At 35.8% G+C, this 21,051-nt stretch overlaps 1 protein-coding gene across 1 annotated transcript; it reads right to left on the bottom strand.

Moving 5' to 3' along the window:
• Positions 1-3,662: 3,662 nt before the first annotated feature.
• Positions 3,663-14,034, bottom strand: LOC125648469 (CD109 antigen-like). The gene is made up of 7 exons (XM_048875578.2): positions 13,886-14,034; positions 13,489-13,551; positions 11,438-11,547; positions 11,199-11,352; positions 10,779-10,881; positions 6,465-6,544; positions 3,663-3,773 (listed from the first exon to the last, which is right to left on the bottom strand). Exons 1-7 carry the CDS (start codon positions 14,027-14,029, stop codon positions 3,759-3,761), a joined length of 669 nt encoding a protein of 222 aa, XP_048731535.2. The 5' UTR covers positions 14,030-14,034; the 3' UTR covers positions 3,663-3,758.
• Positions 14,035-21,051: the final 7,017 nt, after the last annotated feature.

Below are 21,051 nucleotides of genomic sequence, written 5' to 3'. Positions count from 1 at the left end.
TATCAATGATATCATGTCTTAAATTTTTATATGCAAATTCGACTGAAATCTACATGTAGTACATAAAACCACACTCTTTTGAGATGATACCTACTCCTACTGATCCTCAGTTAGGCATAATCTACATTTCTATCTGAGACAAGAGGCATTTGTGTGGAGGATACGTAAATGTCTCCTATTATTGCAGACCATTACAAATGAAACATGCCGTCGACTAGCCTAGGCCTAAAACATATAGCGTAACTGTTGAAAGTATGACTTTTTGAAACAAGGGAGTGGGTGTCATCTGCACACAGTCGTCTCATACAATGCTACATTGTATAATAACAACATTCGTTATGATTTTTATGCTAGTAATAACATGAATAATAAATATTGCGAATTTTTACTTATTAAATATGTAAATCACACCATTTGAAATTACCGGAATGCGCCGACTTGGTGACATGTCATATAAGATATGTTGCTCGGTCTTCGTTGTCGGCTGCTCCACACACGTTCTATCTTCAGTGACGCCATATACATCAATGTATTTCTGACACCCTCCGAAGGTAAATATATTCGTTTCCTTTAGAGGAGGCTTGAGGGTAGTTCACACTCTGTCGGAATATTGTCCTACACGGCATTCAGTTTTGGATCCGCCATATTCCGCGCACTTAGTGTGTTGACAAAGCAGCGCCCCTAGCGATCATCGAGGTTAAATTCAAGAACGATAACCGAAATTGCATTAAAATCGAAACATTCAGAGAGGTTTTAAAATGTTATATTGAAACTTTCAAAAAAAATATTTATTTCAGAGCATGCCTTTTTTATTTGTTTAATGTTATATAATGATATATTTTCATACCTGCTTTGCTGTTTTTAGATTTCAAAGGGATTACAAGTAGTGTTTTGTATAGATTTGCACTAAGCGTGAATTCTCCATGTTCATAATTATCTGTCCATAATTTTGGAACAAGGCGAAATAAATCAAAACTACTTTGTATATTTGCCAAACATATTACGGTGAGTTAGTATGCTAAGTTTGGGTTCATTTCGTGAACATGGACTTATCAAGAAAATGCGATTTTGCCTGATTTTTACGTGGAACCATACTTAACAACATATCAACAGTCATCGGCGAATTACCGGGGTTGTCCACATTCCGTTAATATAAAAAAAAGAAATTTGTCCCTCCACTTTTCAAATGCATGCATATATCTAGAAAATATTTATTAAAAAAATCATATTGTTTTTTATAGCAGATGAACCTGAACTCTGCCATTGTTTCTGTAGTAGGAAATTATTTATGTACATAAGAGAATTTTTAAATTCACCAGTCATTCAGATTAGGGGCGATTTCAAGGTCACAATATAATATGAATATCACCTTCGTGCATACTACATATTACAAATGGATAATTATTTGATATTATAAAGCAATAATATACATAATCATTTGACACGAAACGTTTCATGTATACAGCTTATCACTTGATAACAGTGGTAAATAACAACAAAATACACTTTCCCCGCGATACAACTTTCAGAACCTGTACGTTGTGACGTACTTTTTCATTGTGACGTCATATGGTGCGAAGTGCACAAAGATACATTTATAACAGCACTGTGGTTGTTCTCAGATAGCCTAAACTGGACCGCGTAAGGAGTGGTGGATACTCTTTATATTCTGTAACAGTTTATAATAACTATCTCATGTAATATCGATTATTCTGTGTTTTCTTTTGTCGTTTCTCCATTTTATTTGTAACATGTCTTGTGAAAATATCACAAATTCTACAACAATCAATTTGATTTTATGAATACATGTTAAAGATTTACTGAAGTCACACTATGCATTTCCGCTTGTAGTTCGTGTGTACATTATACATCAGCTGCGTCCTATCATGCTTAGAAAACTTGAACATTTCGGTATATTGCATCTGTTCATCTTTATATTCATGTATACAGATATGTCACGAAAAGGATTCCGTACATTTTGCTCTTGTCAATGTAAAAGTTAGCCCTTCTCGAAAAAGTCCATTGTGGCCCGACCGTAACCCCACGGTCATGATTTGAGCAAACTGCATATCGATGTAACTAATCAAATCCTGTTGTTTTGGGGATTTTAGAAAAATGTCCCTGTTGTGACATTCAATAGCCAAGATTTAAACCATTTTAAATCTGCTGTCTCTAAGGAAGCTTTCACATATATTTTTTTTATCTTTTTCTCGCCAAGTGGCTCTTGAAGTTTTTTAATTGCCCACCCTATTTTAACAAACTGCAAATTATTTCCCCTTGCAAGGAGCATGGATGCTGAAATGAATAAATTTGAAAATCCTTTACCTAAATACCCTTTCTGTCCTTTGTTCACTGTTTGTTATTTTCACATTTACAGATGTAGATCAATTTCCTCGGTGGTTGTGGAGAAGATGAAAATGCAAAAATTAAGTAAAGACAGCGCCAGATACCAAGTTTTCAGAGAAACTCACTTGGTCTCTCGTCCCGTAGGGATCCGGGTTATATCTCCTCAGTACCCCCCCCCCCCCTCGGGATCCGGTTAGAATAGCTCCTCAATGTCCCTAGCTTGTCGTAAGAGGCGACTAAATGGGGGGACTTTCGGATGAGACCGCAAAAACCGAGGTCCCGTGTCACAGCAGGTGTGGCACGATAAAGATCCCTCCCTGGTCAAAGGCCGTAAGCGCCTAGTATAGGCCTAAATTTTGCAGCCCTTCACCGGCAATAGTGACGTATATTCTCAAGAGGGACGTTAAACAATATTCAATCAATCACATGATCTCTCAGCTAACAAGGCAATAGAAATAATATTTCCTTAATTGGTTCCTTATGGCTGACTTCACTTTTCAATACGCAACGTCTGAGATATCAGCTCTTCTGTGATAGAAGTACGTTCAGTGTTCTCTTGAACGCTTGGATGGGTACAAGATGTATACTTATACTATATACATGTAGTAGCTATGAAAATACTGATATAAGTAATGAAAGTGTAAATTTTGTTTATATCAGCCGTTGATATATATAAAACTGACCATATCAAAAATAATATTTGATTGAATTAGGCCATTAAATTAAATATGAAATTATTTTTTATTTCCTCTTTTGCACGAGTGATATTTTGATCAAAGAAAATTGGTGATTATCGATTTCTGTTTGAGCTATTTTATTATTAAATACTAACTAATAAACTTACTAATATTGTGTGTCCCTGCAATTTGGGTGTTTATTGATGTCAGATAATCATCCTTTATGCAATAAATGAAGGCAGCGATAAGCATTCGTACCCACTGCGTGTGTACAATAGTATGTTTTGCGTCTCATTGCGCGTAAGAGTTCCACAAAGAGAAAGAACTATGGATAACTCGGAAATTGCGTATTCATATTGTTTATGAAAGGTGAAGATAACGAACAGTGATCAATCTCATAACTCCTATAAGAAATACAAAACAGAGAGTTGGGCTTACGGCGGGTGTGACCGGTCGACAGGGGATACTTACTCCTTGGCACCTGATTCCACCCATGGTATATCCAGGGGTCCATGTTTGCCCAACTCTCTAGTTTGTATTCCTTATTATAAGTTAGGAGTTATGAAACTGATCACTGTTCGTTATCTTTACCTCTTCATCAATAAACAATTTGTGTTCATGAAGTGAAAGATTACAAAATTGCGAACCATGTGAATTTTAATGCTAAGACATACATAACAGAATTAACGTCACAAACATATACTGGAATTGTTCGTCTTTAACGATATTCACTCATTACTTCCGTGTTCCCTGCAAATTATTTACGGTAAACTGATTAATACATAATTAACACTGACTTGTATAAAAAGTCTACATGTAAGCATTCTTTTTCGACTCTGTCAACATGGACTTATATGACTAAATAATTCTAGAAACACCCTAATATCAAATAATTTTGAAATACATCTTTAGCTATTAAACAAAAATAATGCGTACATATTTGCAAGCACCCCCTTCCAATTCGAGTCTCAATGCGGTTCTTATATTATGCCACTTCAAAATATTTCATTATATACCAACATCGCACCTATAACAAGCACATGCTGGGTTACATCTCGTGTGACTTAGGGACCTAGTCAGCAGTAAAATACAGTACCTATTGCAACAAAGTTCCTCAAGTATACATGACATTGGTATAAACACACTTTTGACTAATCTTCAAGTATATGTCTCTTAGTCGACTATTTGACCAGTGTTCGTGTGTACAGGTATTAACATTACGTGTGTACAGGTATTAACATTACGTGTGTACAGGTATTAACATTGCGTGTGTACAGGTATTAACATTACGTGTGTGTACAGGTATTAACATTACGTGTGTGTACAGGTATTAACATTACGTGTGTACAGGTATTAACATTACGTGTGTACAGGTATTAACATTACGTGTGTACAGGTATTAACATTACGTGTGTGTACAGGTATTAACATTACGTGTGTACAGGTATTAACATTGCGTGTGTGTACAGGTATTAACATTGCGTGTGTGTACAGGTATTAACATTGCGTGTGTACAGGTATTAACATTGCGTGTGTACAGGTATTAACATTGCGTGTGTACAGGTATTAACATTACGTGTGTGTACAGGTATTAACATTATGTGTGTGTACAGGTATTAACATTACGTGTGTGTACAGGTATTAACATTACGTGTGTACAGGTATTAACATTGCGTGTGTGTACAGGTATTAACATTACGCGTGTGTACAGGTATTAACATTACGCGTGTGTACAGGTATTAACATTGCGTGTGTACAGGTATTAACATTGCGTGTGTAAAGGTATTAACATTGTGTGTGTACAGGTATTAACATTGTGTGTGCACAGGTATTAACATTACGTGTGTGTACAGGTATTAACATTACGTGTGTGTACAGGTATTAACATTGTGTGTGTACAGGTATTAACATTGCGTGTGTAAAGGTATTAACATTACGTGTGTACAGGTATTAACATTACGTGTGTACAGGTATTAACATTACCTAAGTACAGGTATTAACATTGCGTGTGTACAGGTATTAACATTACCTTAGTACAGGTATTAACATTACGTGTGTACAGGTATTAACATTACGTGTGTACAGGTATTAACATTGTGTGTGTACAGGTATTAACATTGCGTGTGTACAGGTATTAACATTACGTGTGTACAGGTATTAACATTGTGTGTGTACAGGTATTAACATTACCTTAGTACAGGTATTAACATTACGTGTGTACAGGTATTAACATTACGTGTGTACAGGTATTAACATTGTGTGTGTACAGGTATTAACATTACGTGTGTACAGGTATTAACATTACGTGTGTACAGGTATTAACATTGCGTGTGTACAGGTATTAACATTACCTTAGTACAGGTATTAACATTACGTGTGTACAGGTATTAACATTACGTGTGTACAGGTATTAACATTGTGTGTGTACAGGTATTAACATTACCTTAGTACAGGTATTAACATTACGTGTGTACAGGTATTAACATTACGTGTGTACAGGTATTAACATTACGTGTGTACAGGTATTAACATTGTGTGTGTACAGGTATTAACATTACGTGTGTACAGGTATTAACATTACGTGTGTACAGGTATTAACATTGTGTGTGTACAGGTATTAACATTACCTTAGTACAGGTATTAACATTACGTGTGTACAGGTATTAACATTACGTGTGTACAGGTATTAACATTGTGTGTGTACAGGTATTAACATTACGTGTGTACAGGTATTAACATTACGTGTGTACAGGTATTAACATTGCGTGTGTACAGGTATTAACATTACGTGTGTACAGGTATTAACATTGCGTGTGTACAGGTATTAACATTGTGTGTGTACAGGTATTAACATTGTGTGTGTACAGGTATTAACATTACGTGTGTACAGGTATTAACATTGTGTGTGTACAGGTATTAACATTACCTTAGTACAGATATTAACATTACGTGTGTACAGGTATTAACATTGTGTGTGTACAGGTATTAACATTGCGTGTGTACAGGTATTAACATTGTGTGTGTACAGGTATTAACATTGTGTGTGTACAGGTATTAACATTACCTTAGTACAGGTATTAACATTACGTGTGTACAGGTATTAACATTGTGTGTGTACAGGTATTAACATTACGTGTGTACAGGTATTAACATTACGTGTGTACAGGTATTAACATTACGTGTGTACAGGTATTAACATTGCGTGTGTACAGGTATTAACATTACCTTAGTACAGGTATTAACATTGCGTGTGTACAGGTATTAACATTACCTTAGTACAGGTATTAACATTACGTTTTACCAACATGAAAACTGATTGACTGGTGTACAATTACGGTCTGCATCTTCTTAAGTGTAAGTTAAATATTTTCCGCTACTGTAATCCTTCAACTGTTTTAACTTAGAATCACAATATTTAAATGCGTTTCCAGAACAACTTACGCATGTACAGCTCGAACACACATCACAGTAGCTGGTTTGTTTCAAAATTGAGGGTGTATAGAAGGTTGTCACTTGTTTTGCTGAAAATAAAATTGTAAAACATCGAAAACTACAGATAATAGAAATATAATTTTGCGTTTCGAATTGCTATCCGAACTTAATCAGATATTCAATGATAATCAAAGTACTTAAAGTACTCGTGGGAGTTGAACATTGTGGAAATTCAGTTAGAAAAGATAGTACTGGAAGGGTAGGGGGATAAATGACTGAATATTATCATGATTTTAGATACAAATCAACTGTTGTTGTTTCAAAGCGTTACAACAGCAAACATGGATAATGGAAGGCCCATGGGCCACAACGCTCCTCGAGTAACTGAAGTCGTGTTGTTGTTTTCTAGAATTTCACCCCTTTATATTCTCATGAAAAATGTGACCACATATTATGGCACAAACATTCAAATCAATATGGTTATCAATGCCTTGCAGTTATGAAGAAGTTTTTCCCCTGTATATATACATTCAAGTTTAATCCTAGTTATAGCTAATTCTAAGTATTCATTACTTGAAAAGGTAGTCCAATATGCTAAACTGTCACCTGAGTATACTACAGTCCTGTAGGGGATCAATGGAATGGTAAATAATTGTATAATAACTCAAAATAAATGAAATGCAAAAAAATTAAAAATTGTCGGGCATCAGAAATGCACAAGCCGAGTTGCGCAAGGAATGGGCATAGAGGGAACCGGCAGAAAAGTTTTCAAGAATTATCAAGCAAGGAGCAAAATTTTGCGTACATAAATTTCAGCCGACTTAAATCCTTTGTGACCTTGACCTTTAACCCTTGACCAAAATCAATAGGCTTTTTTGTCTCATCAAGGGCGATAATCCATCTAAGTTTAATTGAGATCCTATAATTTGTTAAAAAACTATAGTGCAGAAAACAAAATTTTCTCCAAATTTCAGTCTATTTATAGCCACTGTGACTTTGACCTTGTGACCCCGGAATCGATAGGCTTCTTGTCTTACTTAATCGATCTAAGTTTGATTGAGATCCTATAATTCGTTCAAGAGCTATGGTGCGGAAAACAAAATTTTCTCCAAATTTCAGTCTATTTATAGCCAGTGACCTTGACCTTTGACCTAGTGACCCCAGAATCGATAGGCTTCCTCATCTTACTGAGGGTGACAATCCATCTAAGTTTGAATGAGATCCTATAATTTGCTCAAGAGCTATGGTGCGGAAATGAAATGTTGATGCGTGCCCGCCTGCCCGCCCAAAGGCACTTCATCAGATCATAAGCCGAGTTCGACTTCATCGCAACTCCGCTAAAAATGAAACACTAGTCAAATAATGTTATTTATTGCCAAGGTATTTGGGATATTATACTGTGGCTCAAACAGGGGGTGAATGAACCTGACAGTATGGAAAGCATATAGTGGAATCAGACAATAGTGATGCTGGAAATCTATAGTGATTAATAAACTATACATGTACAAGATCCATAACTTTTTTTTTTCAGTTTGTGAGGGAGAATCCTCATGTCTCTTTCATCTGTAGACAAATAAACAATGTGTTTTGACCAGAGCAATTTCCAATCCTTTTTGCAGCATAAATTCAACATTGTGGCAACTGGGTTAAACTTTGATAGTGAAGTAATACATGGCAGCACCTTATCCCATGCTCTTAAAATTTCTGTTTGACACACACTCACGACATCCACTCAAACATTACAGAGTGCAGCAAAATCCCATTGTAATAGGGGATTCAAAATGGATAACTGGTACAAAATATGGTACATACTATTCAAAAAGGATAATGAATTTGACATATTGATGTCTTGGAAAAGGAAATTCTGACATAGGGGCTCTAAGCGTTTTCAAACATTGTCATTTGATAAAAGTGTTCTACATTTTTAAAAATAGAGATTAATATGTCTTTACATACATAGGTGAGAAAGTTTCCATTATTCCTAGCCGAGACATACCATGTATGCGCAAAAAATTCATAAACAAATATCACACTACTCACGTAGAAAATGTGGACCTTACCGTCAGATCATCAAGCGCAGCGAAACACGCCATTTCGAGATTATAGTCGACGAAAGCTCGGTAACAGTAATGAATAAGGTACACTCATTTTGTATCTATTTTGTGACTTTCTTTATTGAAAGGAACAGTTCTCTAATGTGTAACGTGCAATTACTACGTAATTCAATAACTTGAAGCATGAAGCAGTTTCACTTTGCCACCGGATATAAGAAATTTTATTTCGTATTCCGATCCCAATCGAAAGTTGTTGACTGGGAATGACGTGTTTTAATTCAATCTACATGTAACATCAAGCATTTTTTATATCACATTAAAAAAAAACCCAAATATATACACATACACAATGTTGTAGAGTTATTTCTTGTAAATTTTCTGAGGTTTCGCACCATATTCGATATTTCGCGCCACGGTGTCAATAGGGCTTGTGTGCAGTTGTCGTTCGTTTCCCTATCAATGTTTATAGGTGACGCTGTGCTACAAACGACAATTTTCAACCTTATCTTTTATTTTTCTATGTCTATCAGTATCAATTTGATCGAAATCTTGTATTCAAATTGATTTGAATACAATATCATTGCATTTATTTACATGTAAATTATCAAAATTAGATTAATTCAGAAAAGTTACATGGATTATTTAATGGCGGATGTTTATAAAAGTTTATGTTGATTTACCTAGGAGTAAATCAGCTGACACAGAACCCCCGCTGACGACCACTATACAAATCAATACAAATTACTGCGCAGAAAAGTGCGTGATGACCCAGGGAGATTGAACATAGTTCAACTCCCAAAAAGCTGAAAATTATATATATATATAAAAAAATTAAGAGTAGTGCAAACACGAACCCCTGCCCCAGGACATACCAGAAGTTGGATAAGGTGCAATGTAGAAATAAGCATTTCCTTTCGACCGGTCACACCCGCCGTGAGCCCTATATCTTGATCAGGTAAACAGACTTATCCGTAGTCAAAGTCAGTGTGCCAAGTATGGCCTAACAATCGGTATGAAACACGTCAGACAGCATTTGACACAATGATAGGTTGTATCGGCAAACTAGATCGTTATAAAAACCATAAAATTTGTGAAATGCTTATTTCAAACGAAACTGTTGAAACCCCTACACCATTAACTTATTTGTCAGTAGCCTACCTCGATTAAAAAACTGATCATACTCAGAACAAGCTCTAGTGCAACGAATCACTTGAGAAATTTAAACACTATATGCAGTTTATAATGGAATATTGCTACATGAATATTGAAACTTGACGATGGAGAACCTGAAATCATCCCGTTTGTCATAATGAATATTCCGAATCGACATATCAATGAAAATTATTATTGTTAATAAATAAAACGTCTTCGATATATCTAAATTTTGCGTGGAAGGCCATAGCTATTCATTCCAAAACCGTTTATAAGAAACATTTCTCAAAAGTAATACTCGCATGATATCTTATGTATAATAGAAATGACTTGTTTGAAACATCATGAGATATGAAGATAACGGACAGTGATCAAAACCCTATAAGCAATACAAAATAGATAGTTGGGCAAACACAGACCCCTGGACACACCAGAGGTGGGATCAGGTGCCTAGGAGGAGTAAGCATCCCCTGTTGACCGGTCACAACCGCCTTGAGCCCTATATCCTGATCAGGTAAACGGAGTTATCCGTAGTCAAAATCAGTGTGCCAAGAACGGCCTAACAATCGGTATGAAACATGTCAGACCGTATTGGACCCAATGATAGGTTGTATTAACGAACTAGATCGTTATAACGACCATAGAAGTTGCGAAATGCTGACTTCAGTCGAGACTGTTGAAACCCCTGTACCATCAACTTGTTTGTCAGTAGCTTGCCTCGATTTAAAAACTGACTATACGCAGAACAAGCTCTTGTATATCGAATCAGTTGAGAGATATAAACACCATATACAGGTGATAATGGAATATTGCTACATAAATATGGGATGTTGACGATGGAGAAGCTGAAATAATCCCGTTTGTCATACATTTGAGTTGTCAGTTTGCCGTTATTGTCTACTTTCAATAAAATATCTAAGTATGAGGCAGATTTCATATATAATGAAATAAATATATATTTGTGAACTTTGCGGGAGTTCCCTGAAATCTTACATTAAGTGGTGTATATTATTCTCTATATTTCAACATTTATTTATAAAATCAGCAGCTTGGCTTTGATATTTATATCATGGTATGTACACATGATACATATTTCTATTGTACTCCAATACATCACCTGGGTTGTAGTACTCGTACACACGGACAGGTGAGGGTTTAACGTTCGCCACCATGGTCCTTCTCTCTGCGTTTACTGTGATACAAGCCTCGTTCTGGGTTATCTGTAGTTAATAAAACGTACAGAAACTATTATTGGAGTCCTTCATTAGTGATTATATATAAAATACTTGTATGGGTAATATTGGTAGCAAACAAAATCTAGGGATTCTATAGAATTCGACAATCAAATGATATAAGATTAAACAATAAACATGAAATAAAGTATTTTTCGCAATATTGATGAAGGTTCTACAGTACCAAACCGGTAATTTTTCATATAATTTTACTTTCTTATCGTCCAATTAATCACGATAAAAGAAGTGAAATTCAGATGGTGCTATATATTTGAATTGAATTCGTTCTAGAGAGATGTACTAACCTTGTCAAAATAGAGAATGACCCTTCTCTCATCTACTTCAGATTTTTTCAGATCTGGATGAGAACTAATGCTTTCCAAGTCAGCTTCGAATCCTGATGGAACACCGTATTCTAAAATGGCCATACCGCTATGCACATCATTAGAACTGTTGTATCTAAACAAAGAATTCACACAACATATCTTGGATATACTGTTAAAACATTGGCAATAAATATATCCCACAAATTCGAACTGTTTACCTTGTACAAATCCTTGTAGATATGGATTCCATTGTTTCTGTCAAGCTAGCAACACTGATCACAAAGGCTGGTCTCTCGATTTGTTCTTTGATATTGTAATTCACCGCAACCTGGAATCAAATAGTAGAATGTTTAGGATTAAAATATCGAGATTTTTCCTAGGTAAACATTTGACCGAAGCAAACTTAATTTTGATTTTACTAGATATGTGAATATTACCAAATTAGAATAAAGCAAACTTCTAAACGTATCTATACATTGGAACTACAATTTTTCTTTACATTTCCTTCGGTATACATGCATGAAACATATGAATATTTATTTTATTATGTATATCTACATCTATAAACATTTACTATCAGCCTATTGCATGCACGCATATAACCATTTTTAGTGAAACAACATGATGTAGTTCATATTTACCAGCATTTAGAGTCGTCTAGGTATTATTTTAAAACCAAATAAGTAATTTACATATCATTATCAATAAAATTATTCATTTACAATGATCGGTAAGCATCGTGATGGATATCAACATTGTAAAAACAACACTTTGGTACAATAGGTATTAACGTTCATTAGATAAGCAGAATCGAGGACGGCTGTATGTAACGCGTTGTCTATATAACATATTCAGTATTCCTATCAATTAGATTTCATTGAAAGAAGTTTGCCTGGTTTGGAGTAAAACCCAAATAGAAATTCATTGTATTACACGTATATGAATGACAATATATCCTTTTGAGAGAAAAGTAAGAATTGCATCTTAATGGCATGCATAGTAACAGCATCAGTTAAATCTGTTACTTCATAACATGTCATGAAATAAGGTACAGCTGCATCTCCATACATAGTTATGACATCATTCAATAAGCATTCCTCTGCATATTCATCACATCTTGAAAATACGGATGTATATTTAATTGCTGTGATAAAATTTAGAAATTAATTTCAAAATTAAGGAGTATCTCTCTCATGCATAGCTCTGATCCTTAGACGAATTTGACACCAGTCTTTGGTACTCTGTTTTTCTTTTTAGCTCTTACAAGTTTATTGTTATTTCGGATTTCCAATATTTCTGCTTGAGCAGCTGGTGCATCAAAATTGGTATCGTATAAGTTTTACATCTTAAATAGTAACTGCTTCTAAGTAGAAACTTGATCTGCTACAACATATACGAGAAGTGGTGTAAATGAAATGTGAACTCAAAAATATAAAAGACCTTTCCAACAGCATCACATCAATGATTTTTCGACACAACTCTGATTCTACGTACAGGGATCTAAAAGATTATGTTGAAGAGATGCTGGAGTTCCTCATTGACAATATCTATGGAGTCAACTGTGATTAAGTTTTAAAAATGCTGACTTCAATCGAGACTGTTGAAACCCCTGTACCATCAACGTGCTTCTCAGTAGCCTGTCTCAATTTAAAAACTTATCATACGCAGAACACGCTCTTGCGTATCGAATCAGTTAAGAGATATAAACCCCATATGCAGGTGATATTGGAATATTGCTACATTAATGTGGGAAGTTGACGATGGAGAATCTGAAATCATTCCGTTGTCATAAAGTTGATCCCTGTAAGTTTTAGAATGCTATACATGTACAAAGTATTGCCACTAATTTACAAGTTTACCGCCATACATTATCATGACATCCTTAACGACTACATTTACACAAAATTAAATATCATACATCGCAAACTAAATATGATATCCGATGTACAACAATACTTTATTAAAATAGGTTTGATTTTTTGTTTATGTTTGTTTTGATGTTTTCTGCCACACTCAACACTTTTTCACTTATATGGTGGCGCCCAGTTTTTATTGGTGGAAGAGAGAACCCAGATACAGTGTACCTGGGAAGAGACCACCGACCTTCCGAAAGTAAACTGGGAAACTTTCTCACTTACCGGCGCGAGCGGGATTCGAACCCACGCCGACAGAGGTGAGAGGCCGCAATGCTCTAACCACTCGGCCACGGAGGCCCCAAAAAATAGGTTTGATGAACATATTATAAAATTTCATGATAAAGTGAACATACCTGAACTAAAGCTAAACCTTGACCGCTGGCTGTGACATTCACCACTCGTGGTATACCAACAGGCTGTAACATAGAAAGTCAATTTTATTATCGGTTAGGATGGTTTATTGTCACACAGAAAGTCAATCTTATTATCGATTGAGATTGTTAACAGTGGGAAAAAGTCAATTATACAATATAGAAATGATATCATTAATATACTTTCACTATTTGATATATTCGAGAGAGAGAGAGAGAGAGAGAGAGAGAGAGAGAGAGAGAGAGAATGAGAATGAATTTTATTATCGTTAAATAATTATTTATCTTCAATTATAAATACATGACTATTTTATTGCACCTCTGATAGATAAGTAAATGTATGATAGAAACCATGTGTTGTAAATTCAAAATCTGTTACCTGGAATTTTTGAAGAACCATTTTGTTTCTTTCGTTGATGTTGAATGCTTGGCTCACATTGTCAGTGTTAACAGTTACTTTCACGTTTTGGGTTAAAATACCAGATGTTAAGTGGATCGATTCAGATAAAGCTTGTAAGGCCATGACTGTATCCTATGGAGTTCAAATCATAGCAAATAGAATTACTATTTTCCATCATACTTATTGTTTAGAACTTAAGGGCAAGGAATTACAATGCGATATATATATATAAGAGCACTAAGTTCCAACAACACCAGATACCTAAAAGTGTCGGATCCACAACATGGATACAAGGTCAAATACAAAAATTTGTACAAAGCACGAAAATGACCAACGACACGAACAACCAGATTGTCAAATTTTCGGAACGACCCGTCCCTTCTTCAGGACAAACGAAAAGAATTACATAATGTGGCCAATATCAACAAAGAATAATAACAAAAACTACATATAAATACATCAAGCACTACAACTAAACTAATCTACAAACGTATTTACAACGCAGACTACATGGTTTTTGGTCTTTAGGCTTGCAAATCAAGGTCAAAAGTGAAGCGAATTAGGACATGCCATATTCGTCCAAAGAGCTGATCCAAAATGTACGAAGTGATAAAAATAGACTTAATTAATCTCAAGTGGAACGAGTTAACCCTATTACGTTGACAAATAGTAAAGTTAACTCGTACCCAGAGAGATTCTATTTTAACTATGCACTAAGAATAAATAATTTATAAAAGATAATAAGAGAAAAATATCAACACAAAAAAACCCCAAAAAACCTAAAAATAAACTATGTTAATGAATGAACACTATAAAAATGAAACAAGAAATGAACAAGGTTTGAAAGAAAAATAATGTAAATAACAAGTTTAAATAAGTAAACAAAGTGGACCAACTCCAAACAAAAACAAAGATTAAGCAGCCTAGGAAATTGAATCAACATCAGACATTCCCATACTGATCATGTCTAGGGTAGACGTGCAAAAACATAGAATTACGGAAACTGATATATGGGTTTTACATGCAAGCAATCGGTTATGAATATCAATTCAAGAGGAATCACGGCGGGTGTGACCGGTCGACAGGGAATGGTTAGTCCTCTTAGGCACCTGATCCCACCTCTAGTAAATCAAGGGGTCCGTGTTTGCCCAACTATCTATGTTGTATTGCTTATGGGAGGTACGAGATTGATCACTGTTCGTTATCTGTTATCTTCACCTTTCATGAGCTGATTCAGTTTTGTTCAATTTTTGTTCAACCCGAAAATTGAAGATGATTTATGCAATGATGGAGCTAGTAATTTATCTTCTACTGGTCAGTATATAAAATGAAGCATATTTATGTAAATATTTTAAAGCATTAGCTATTTTTCTTATGAATTGTGTTCCGTCATCAGATTTATTTGAGGCCACTTGGCATTAATTACCCATCATTAGCATAATCACTGTTACACTGTGAAAATATCACACTGAGTATATCCCGATATGTAGGGTGTAGGCTATGTTGTGACCGGGAAGTAGGGTATGTTGTGACCGGGAAGTAGGGCATGTTGTGACCGGGAAGTAGGGCATGTTGTGACCGGGAAGTAGGGTATGTTGTGACCGGGAAGTAGGGTATGTTGTGACCGGGAAGTAGGGAATGTTGTGACCGGGAAGTAGGGTATGTTGTGACCGGGAAGTAGGGCATGTTGTGACCGGGAAGTAGGGTATGTTGTGACCGGGAAGTAGGGTATGTTGTGACCGGGATGCAGGCTACCAAAGTGGAAATATAGATGGTCGAGGTTCGTTTTTGGTTAATATCTCAATTAATGGATATATTTCGCAAGAAAGCCTATGGTTACGGAAGAAATCATTAATACGGTAATATATGGAAACAAATATATACACTACACTTTTTAGTTTTATCAAACACCTCAACACAATTTCGGCGACCGGAGCAACTTTGGGCAGAGAGGTTATAGCGTTCGCCCCGCATGCGGAAGGCCGGGGATCGAATCCCAGCCACGACAGACCTAAGTCGTTAAAATAGGTAGTGACAGTTCCATCGCCAAACGCTCGGCATCAGGTGTGAATGTCACGGGTCCTCAGAGATGACATTAAAAACGGATGACCAGTTTCATAGTAGGTGTGGCACGCTAAAGAACCCTCAATGGCCATAAGCGCCGAGCATAGGCCTAAATTTGAAGCCCTTCACCGGTCTTGGTGACGTCTCCATATGAGTGAAAAATTCTCGAGCGAGACTTTAAGCAAGATAAAATCAATCAATTATAATCAACCGCGTGTCAAACATCAAGACATCATTTTGTTTTATCGTCACTTTTATACGACCAATAATTACATGTTATCTGTACGAGTTTATGCATATACTGTCAGTGAATAAAACCAATCGTCATAAAAAGATATCGACGAAAAATTAATGTTGTGCACGGGGTGTATGCTACATGTTGTGAATGCTACCAAATTCATTGATTGATGTTTTTCGCCACACTCAACAATTTTTCAGTTATCCGGTGGCGCCCAGTTTTTATTGGTGGAAGAGAGAACCCAGATACTATGTACATTGGAAAAGACCACTGACCTTCCAAAAGTAAACTGCGAAACTTTCTCACTTACCGACGCGAGCAATGCTCTAGATAACGGAGCACCCACCCTCACCCCACCCCCCTTATATACCATGAGAACTCTGATACATTTAACAATAGAACATTCGTCTAATATGGCGGATAAGCAGAGAAATATGGCGGACACAGATAATTCTACTATATTTATAAATTCTTGTCAGCTATAAAGGTTGTGAGATGAGTTTTAAGAACAAATTAGGTACCGTATATTCAAGACAAGCTAAAAATGACAAAGTTCAGCTACATGTAAATTTTTCGAAAATGTCTGATCACTTTCAAAAAGACACATGTACATCTTCAACGTGTCCATAACAACTGTACACAGTTTGAGGAACGTCAAGTTAGAAGTGTGGGGAGTAATTACACAAATACAGGGACACCGGTCCGCTTTTCACCATACTGTAAGCTGGATGCACGTTGTGCAACCCGGCCAAAAATGTTGAATTCCTCGTGGTGGTTGTCTCTCTTTCCATCGTTACAAATACTACAACACAATGAATTTATCTTTCTATTATAGTCATCAAACGGCGACAAAATAATGTAAATGAATGGCAATGGAATATAATCACTTTCCTATTGTGCATTTACCTGTTGGCCATCAATGAATAAGAATGTGTTTGGGTTTTGTTATTTGCAATTTCCAATTTCTCGTGTAATACTTGTTATATTACAATAGCACAGCATATAAATGTTATGCCATTAACGGGGAGTTATCCTTTACACAGCGACTACATACAGAAACTATAATTTTCCAGTTTTATCAAACCACAAAATCGGGCAAATGGTGGTAATAAGAGGAGCGTAAATTCCATTACAACTGGCTTCATACATACTCACAATTTCAATTTCAGCATTAAATAGAGCGTAGTTACAAGTATTCTATCAATCTCTACCCAGAGGTATCGTTCCTTGCACTCACTTACACCTCTGTCAAGGATTTTACAAGATTTTTAGCTCTTCTGAGCCAAAGGCTCAAAGAGCTAATGCTATGGCCATTTGTGCGGTGTGCGTAAACTTTTTAGAAAAAGGGCTATAACTCAAGAACCCCTTGGCCAATTTTTTTTCAAATTTGTTACAGGGTATCATTGGCCCAAGGGCTTTCATACATACTAAATAGAGGGATGTGACCCTTTAACAAGGGGAGATAATCAGGAAAATACAAAAAAAAATAGTGGTTGCTAAAAAATCTTCTTCTCAAGAACCACAGGGCAGATTATCACCAAACTTACACATAAGGATGAGGATATGTTGTAGATTAAAAATTGTTTAAGGCATTACCCTGGGGCAAAGGGCGTGGTCTCAAGGTCACTTCAAAGTTGACCTAAATTTAATTTTTTTTTAAATTCCTTAAATCTTAGATATTTTAGTCATTATAAGGACTAGGATCATCAAATTTTGACAGTTGATGCATCTTAGGACCTTGTGTCAAGTTGTCTCAAAAGTAGGTCACGGTGACCTACTTTTTGAATTTTGCAGGTATTTATTTTAAAATTAATTTTGATGCATATCTTGGACACTTTGAAGCCTATGATCATCAAAACTTGTCAGTTGGTGGATCATGGGACCTTGAAATGCGTCAACTGAAAAATAGGTCACCGTGACCTACTTTCTGAATTTTATGGCTTATCATTTATAGATGTATTTTAAGTTGTTATTTCAAATACCGAGAGGTTTAGAATCATCAAATCTTGTAAGTTGATGCATCTTGAGGCCTTGAAACATATTTATAAAGAAAGTAGGTCACAGTGACCTACTTTTTGAATTTTGCAGATATTCAAATTTCACATTTTCAATTTTAGATGCATATTTTGGGCACTGTAAAACCTAGGATCATCAAACTTTGTCAGTTGATGAGTCTTCAGTCTTCGGTTTGTGTCGACCAAAAAGTAGGTCACCGTGACCTACTTTTGGTATTTGACAGCTAAATTACTATATTTCAGACACTATTTGACCTACAATCATCAAACTTTGTCAGTTGATGCATCTTGAGTCTTCGGAGTGTATTGACCAAAAAGTAGGTCACTGTGACCTACTTTTGGCATTTGACAGTTATATTTATATATTTCAGTCACTAATTGACCTACAATCATCAAACTTTGACAGTTGATGCATCTTGAGTCAACGGAGTGTGTCGACCAAAAAGTAGGTCACCTTGACCTACTTTTGGAATTTGACGACTATATTTATATATTTCAAATACGATTTGACCTACAGTCATCAAACTTTGTCAGTTGATGGGACTTGCATGTTTGAAGGGTTTCGACCAAAAAGTAGGTCAACTTGACCTACTTTTGGAATTGGACACCTATATTTATATATTTCAGATACTATTTGACCTACAGTCATCAAACTTTGTCAGTTGATGCGTCTTGCATGTTCAAAGGGTGTTGACAAAAAGTAGGTCACCGTGACCTACTTTTGGAATTGGACGGCTATATTTATATAATTCAGATACTATTTGACCTACAATCATCAAACTTTGTCAGTTGTTGGGTCTTGCATGTTTGAAGGGTGTTGAGGAAAAAAATAGGTCACCTTGACCTACTTTTGGAATTTGACGGCTATATTAATATATTTCAGATACTATTTGACCTACAGTCATCAAACTTTGTCAGTTGATGTTTCTTGCATGTTCGGAGTTCGCTGACCAAAAAGTAGGTCACCATGACCTACGATTGGAATTTGACAGCTATATTTCAATATTCAGATACTAATTGGCTTAAAATCATCAAACTTTGTCAGTTGATATTTCTTGGGTTCTCAAAATGTGTAGACCAAAAAGTAGGTCACATTGACCTACTTTTTTTGAATTCTTAGGATTTAACTAAAGATTTAGAATACTAAGAGGCTAAGAATAGAAATGGTGGGATTGTACAATTTATCAGAAGAGCGATTCTAGGCCCTTGGGCCTCTTGTTGTAAAATGGCACGTATGCTCAAATAAAGTATGGTTTTGACTTCAGTTACAAAAATATACGTAAATAAATAAATATTGAGCAGATGTCAAGTCATTTTGTGACACAAGAAGCATTGATTTGGGTTGAAACTTGGATATTGGGTAGTTCTATTGCACCAGGCCTATACACATAAAATATTTTATAAAATAGTTCTTAGTTTTATTAGCCGTAAAAAAGTGGATTTACATGTGGAATAGCATTGCTTATTTTGAGACGTTAACAGATGTGTAAGTGAGAGCAAGGAATGACAACTCTGAGTAGAGATTGGTTCATTACTGCATTGGGGTGGAGGTGGGGACTAGTCTCATATTATTTTTCGACATCGCTCTTTTCCCGCTATTATTACAGGCAAAGTTGGAAATTTTCACGTTTGATCTATATACAGGCCGGTTCCCGACTTTATTTTAAATAGAAGTAGTGAATTGTAATGGAAATGTAATTAGATTAACCGACGACTTGAAATAAAGGATCAACCCTTGTCCCCTTACCCCAAACATTTAGGATTCAGAGCTTTGATTTCTTTTCAAATTTTGCTAGATAAGAATTCCCAGACAATTGCGTGGCCAACTTCTTCTCCGACTGGGGCAGTCCCTTTTCAAAAAAAGATGCAACGTGCCTGATTATATTTATATTGTCACATGATTTCATCGTGCTTTTGTTGTTTTTAACATATTACTTATAAAATTCACGGAATTCATTGTTTTACAACTTGGACATAAATAAATATCAAATACGGCTGTAACAACACCCCCCCCCCCCCCCCCCCGTTCTCCAACCCAACAATTTGACGAAATGTGCATTTCAAAAAGACTTGTCTTGTGGGGAACCGAGGGCCCGTGTCACAGCAGGTGTGGCACCATAAAAATCTCTCCCTGCTGAAAGGCCGAAAGCGTCAAAGTTTTGCAGCCCTTCACCAGTACTGGTGATGTCTCCATGTGAGTGAAAAATTGTCGAAAGCGACGTTAAACAATATTCAATCAATCAAAAAGAGTTCTCCACAAAATATTGTTATTATAATAGATATTTTACAGCATGATAAAGAATTGGCACCGGAAGCTTTTCTATACCCTCAGTCCTGCTATTTTATGTGAAGCTTAGGACTCTGCAAAAATATGTAGACCAAGCATATCTGTAAAAAAAGAAAAGAAAAAAGGTGTTCACTTAGTCTACCACTGATTTCACAAAGAAAAGTGTGTGTGTGTGTGTGTTAAACGATAAAATGCTTCCTTTGTTGCTCCATCGGATGATGAAGGTGGCTAGCATAGAAAAAAAATACGGGTTAGGTTAATTTTTTCTGCAATGATTGCTACCTTCATCACCCGATGAGTCAACAAAGAAAGACATTTTATTGTTTATATTTATGTGCAATGTTGTAAAACAAACTAGATTTACGTGCTAAAATGCCATATGGTTGACCTATTCGTTACGTTAAACGGAATAGCCAATGCACCAGTTGACCTTTATGACGCTCCATATTACGCAGACAGGTGGTACTAATAACCGGATCAAACTAGTTTGTAACAAACACACATTCACTATCACAGATGAAAGCAATTTCAATAGAAATAT

This window comes from Ostrea edulis, chromosome 6 (genome assembly GCF_947568905.1).
Source record: "Ostrea edulis chromosome 6, xbOstEdul1.1, whole genome shotgun sequence".
Classification (NCBI taxonomy): Eukaryota; Metazoa; Mollusca; class Bivalvia; order Ostreida; family Ostreidae; genus Ostrea; species Ostrea edulis.
This window is presented reverse-complemented; position numbering and strand designations above follow the sequence as displayed.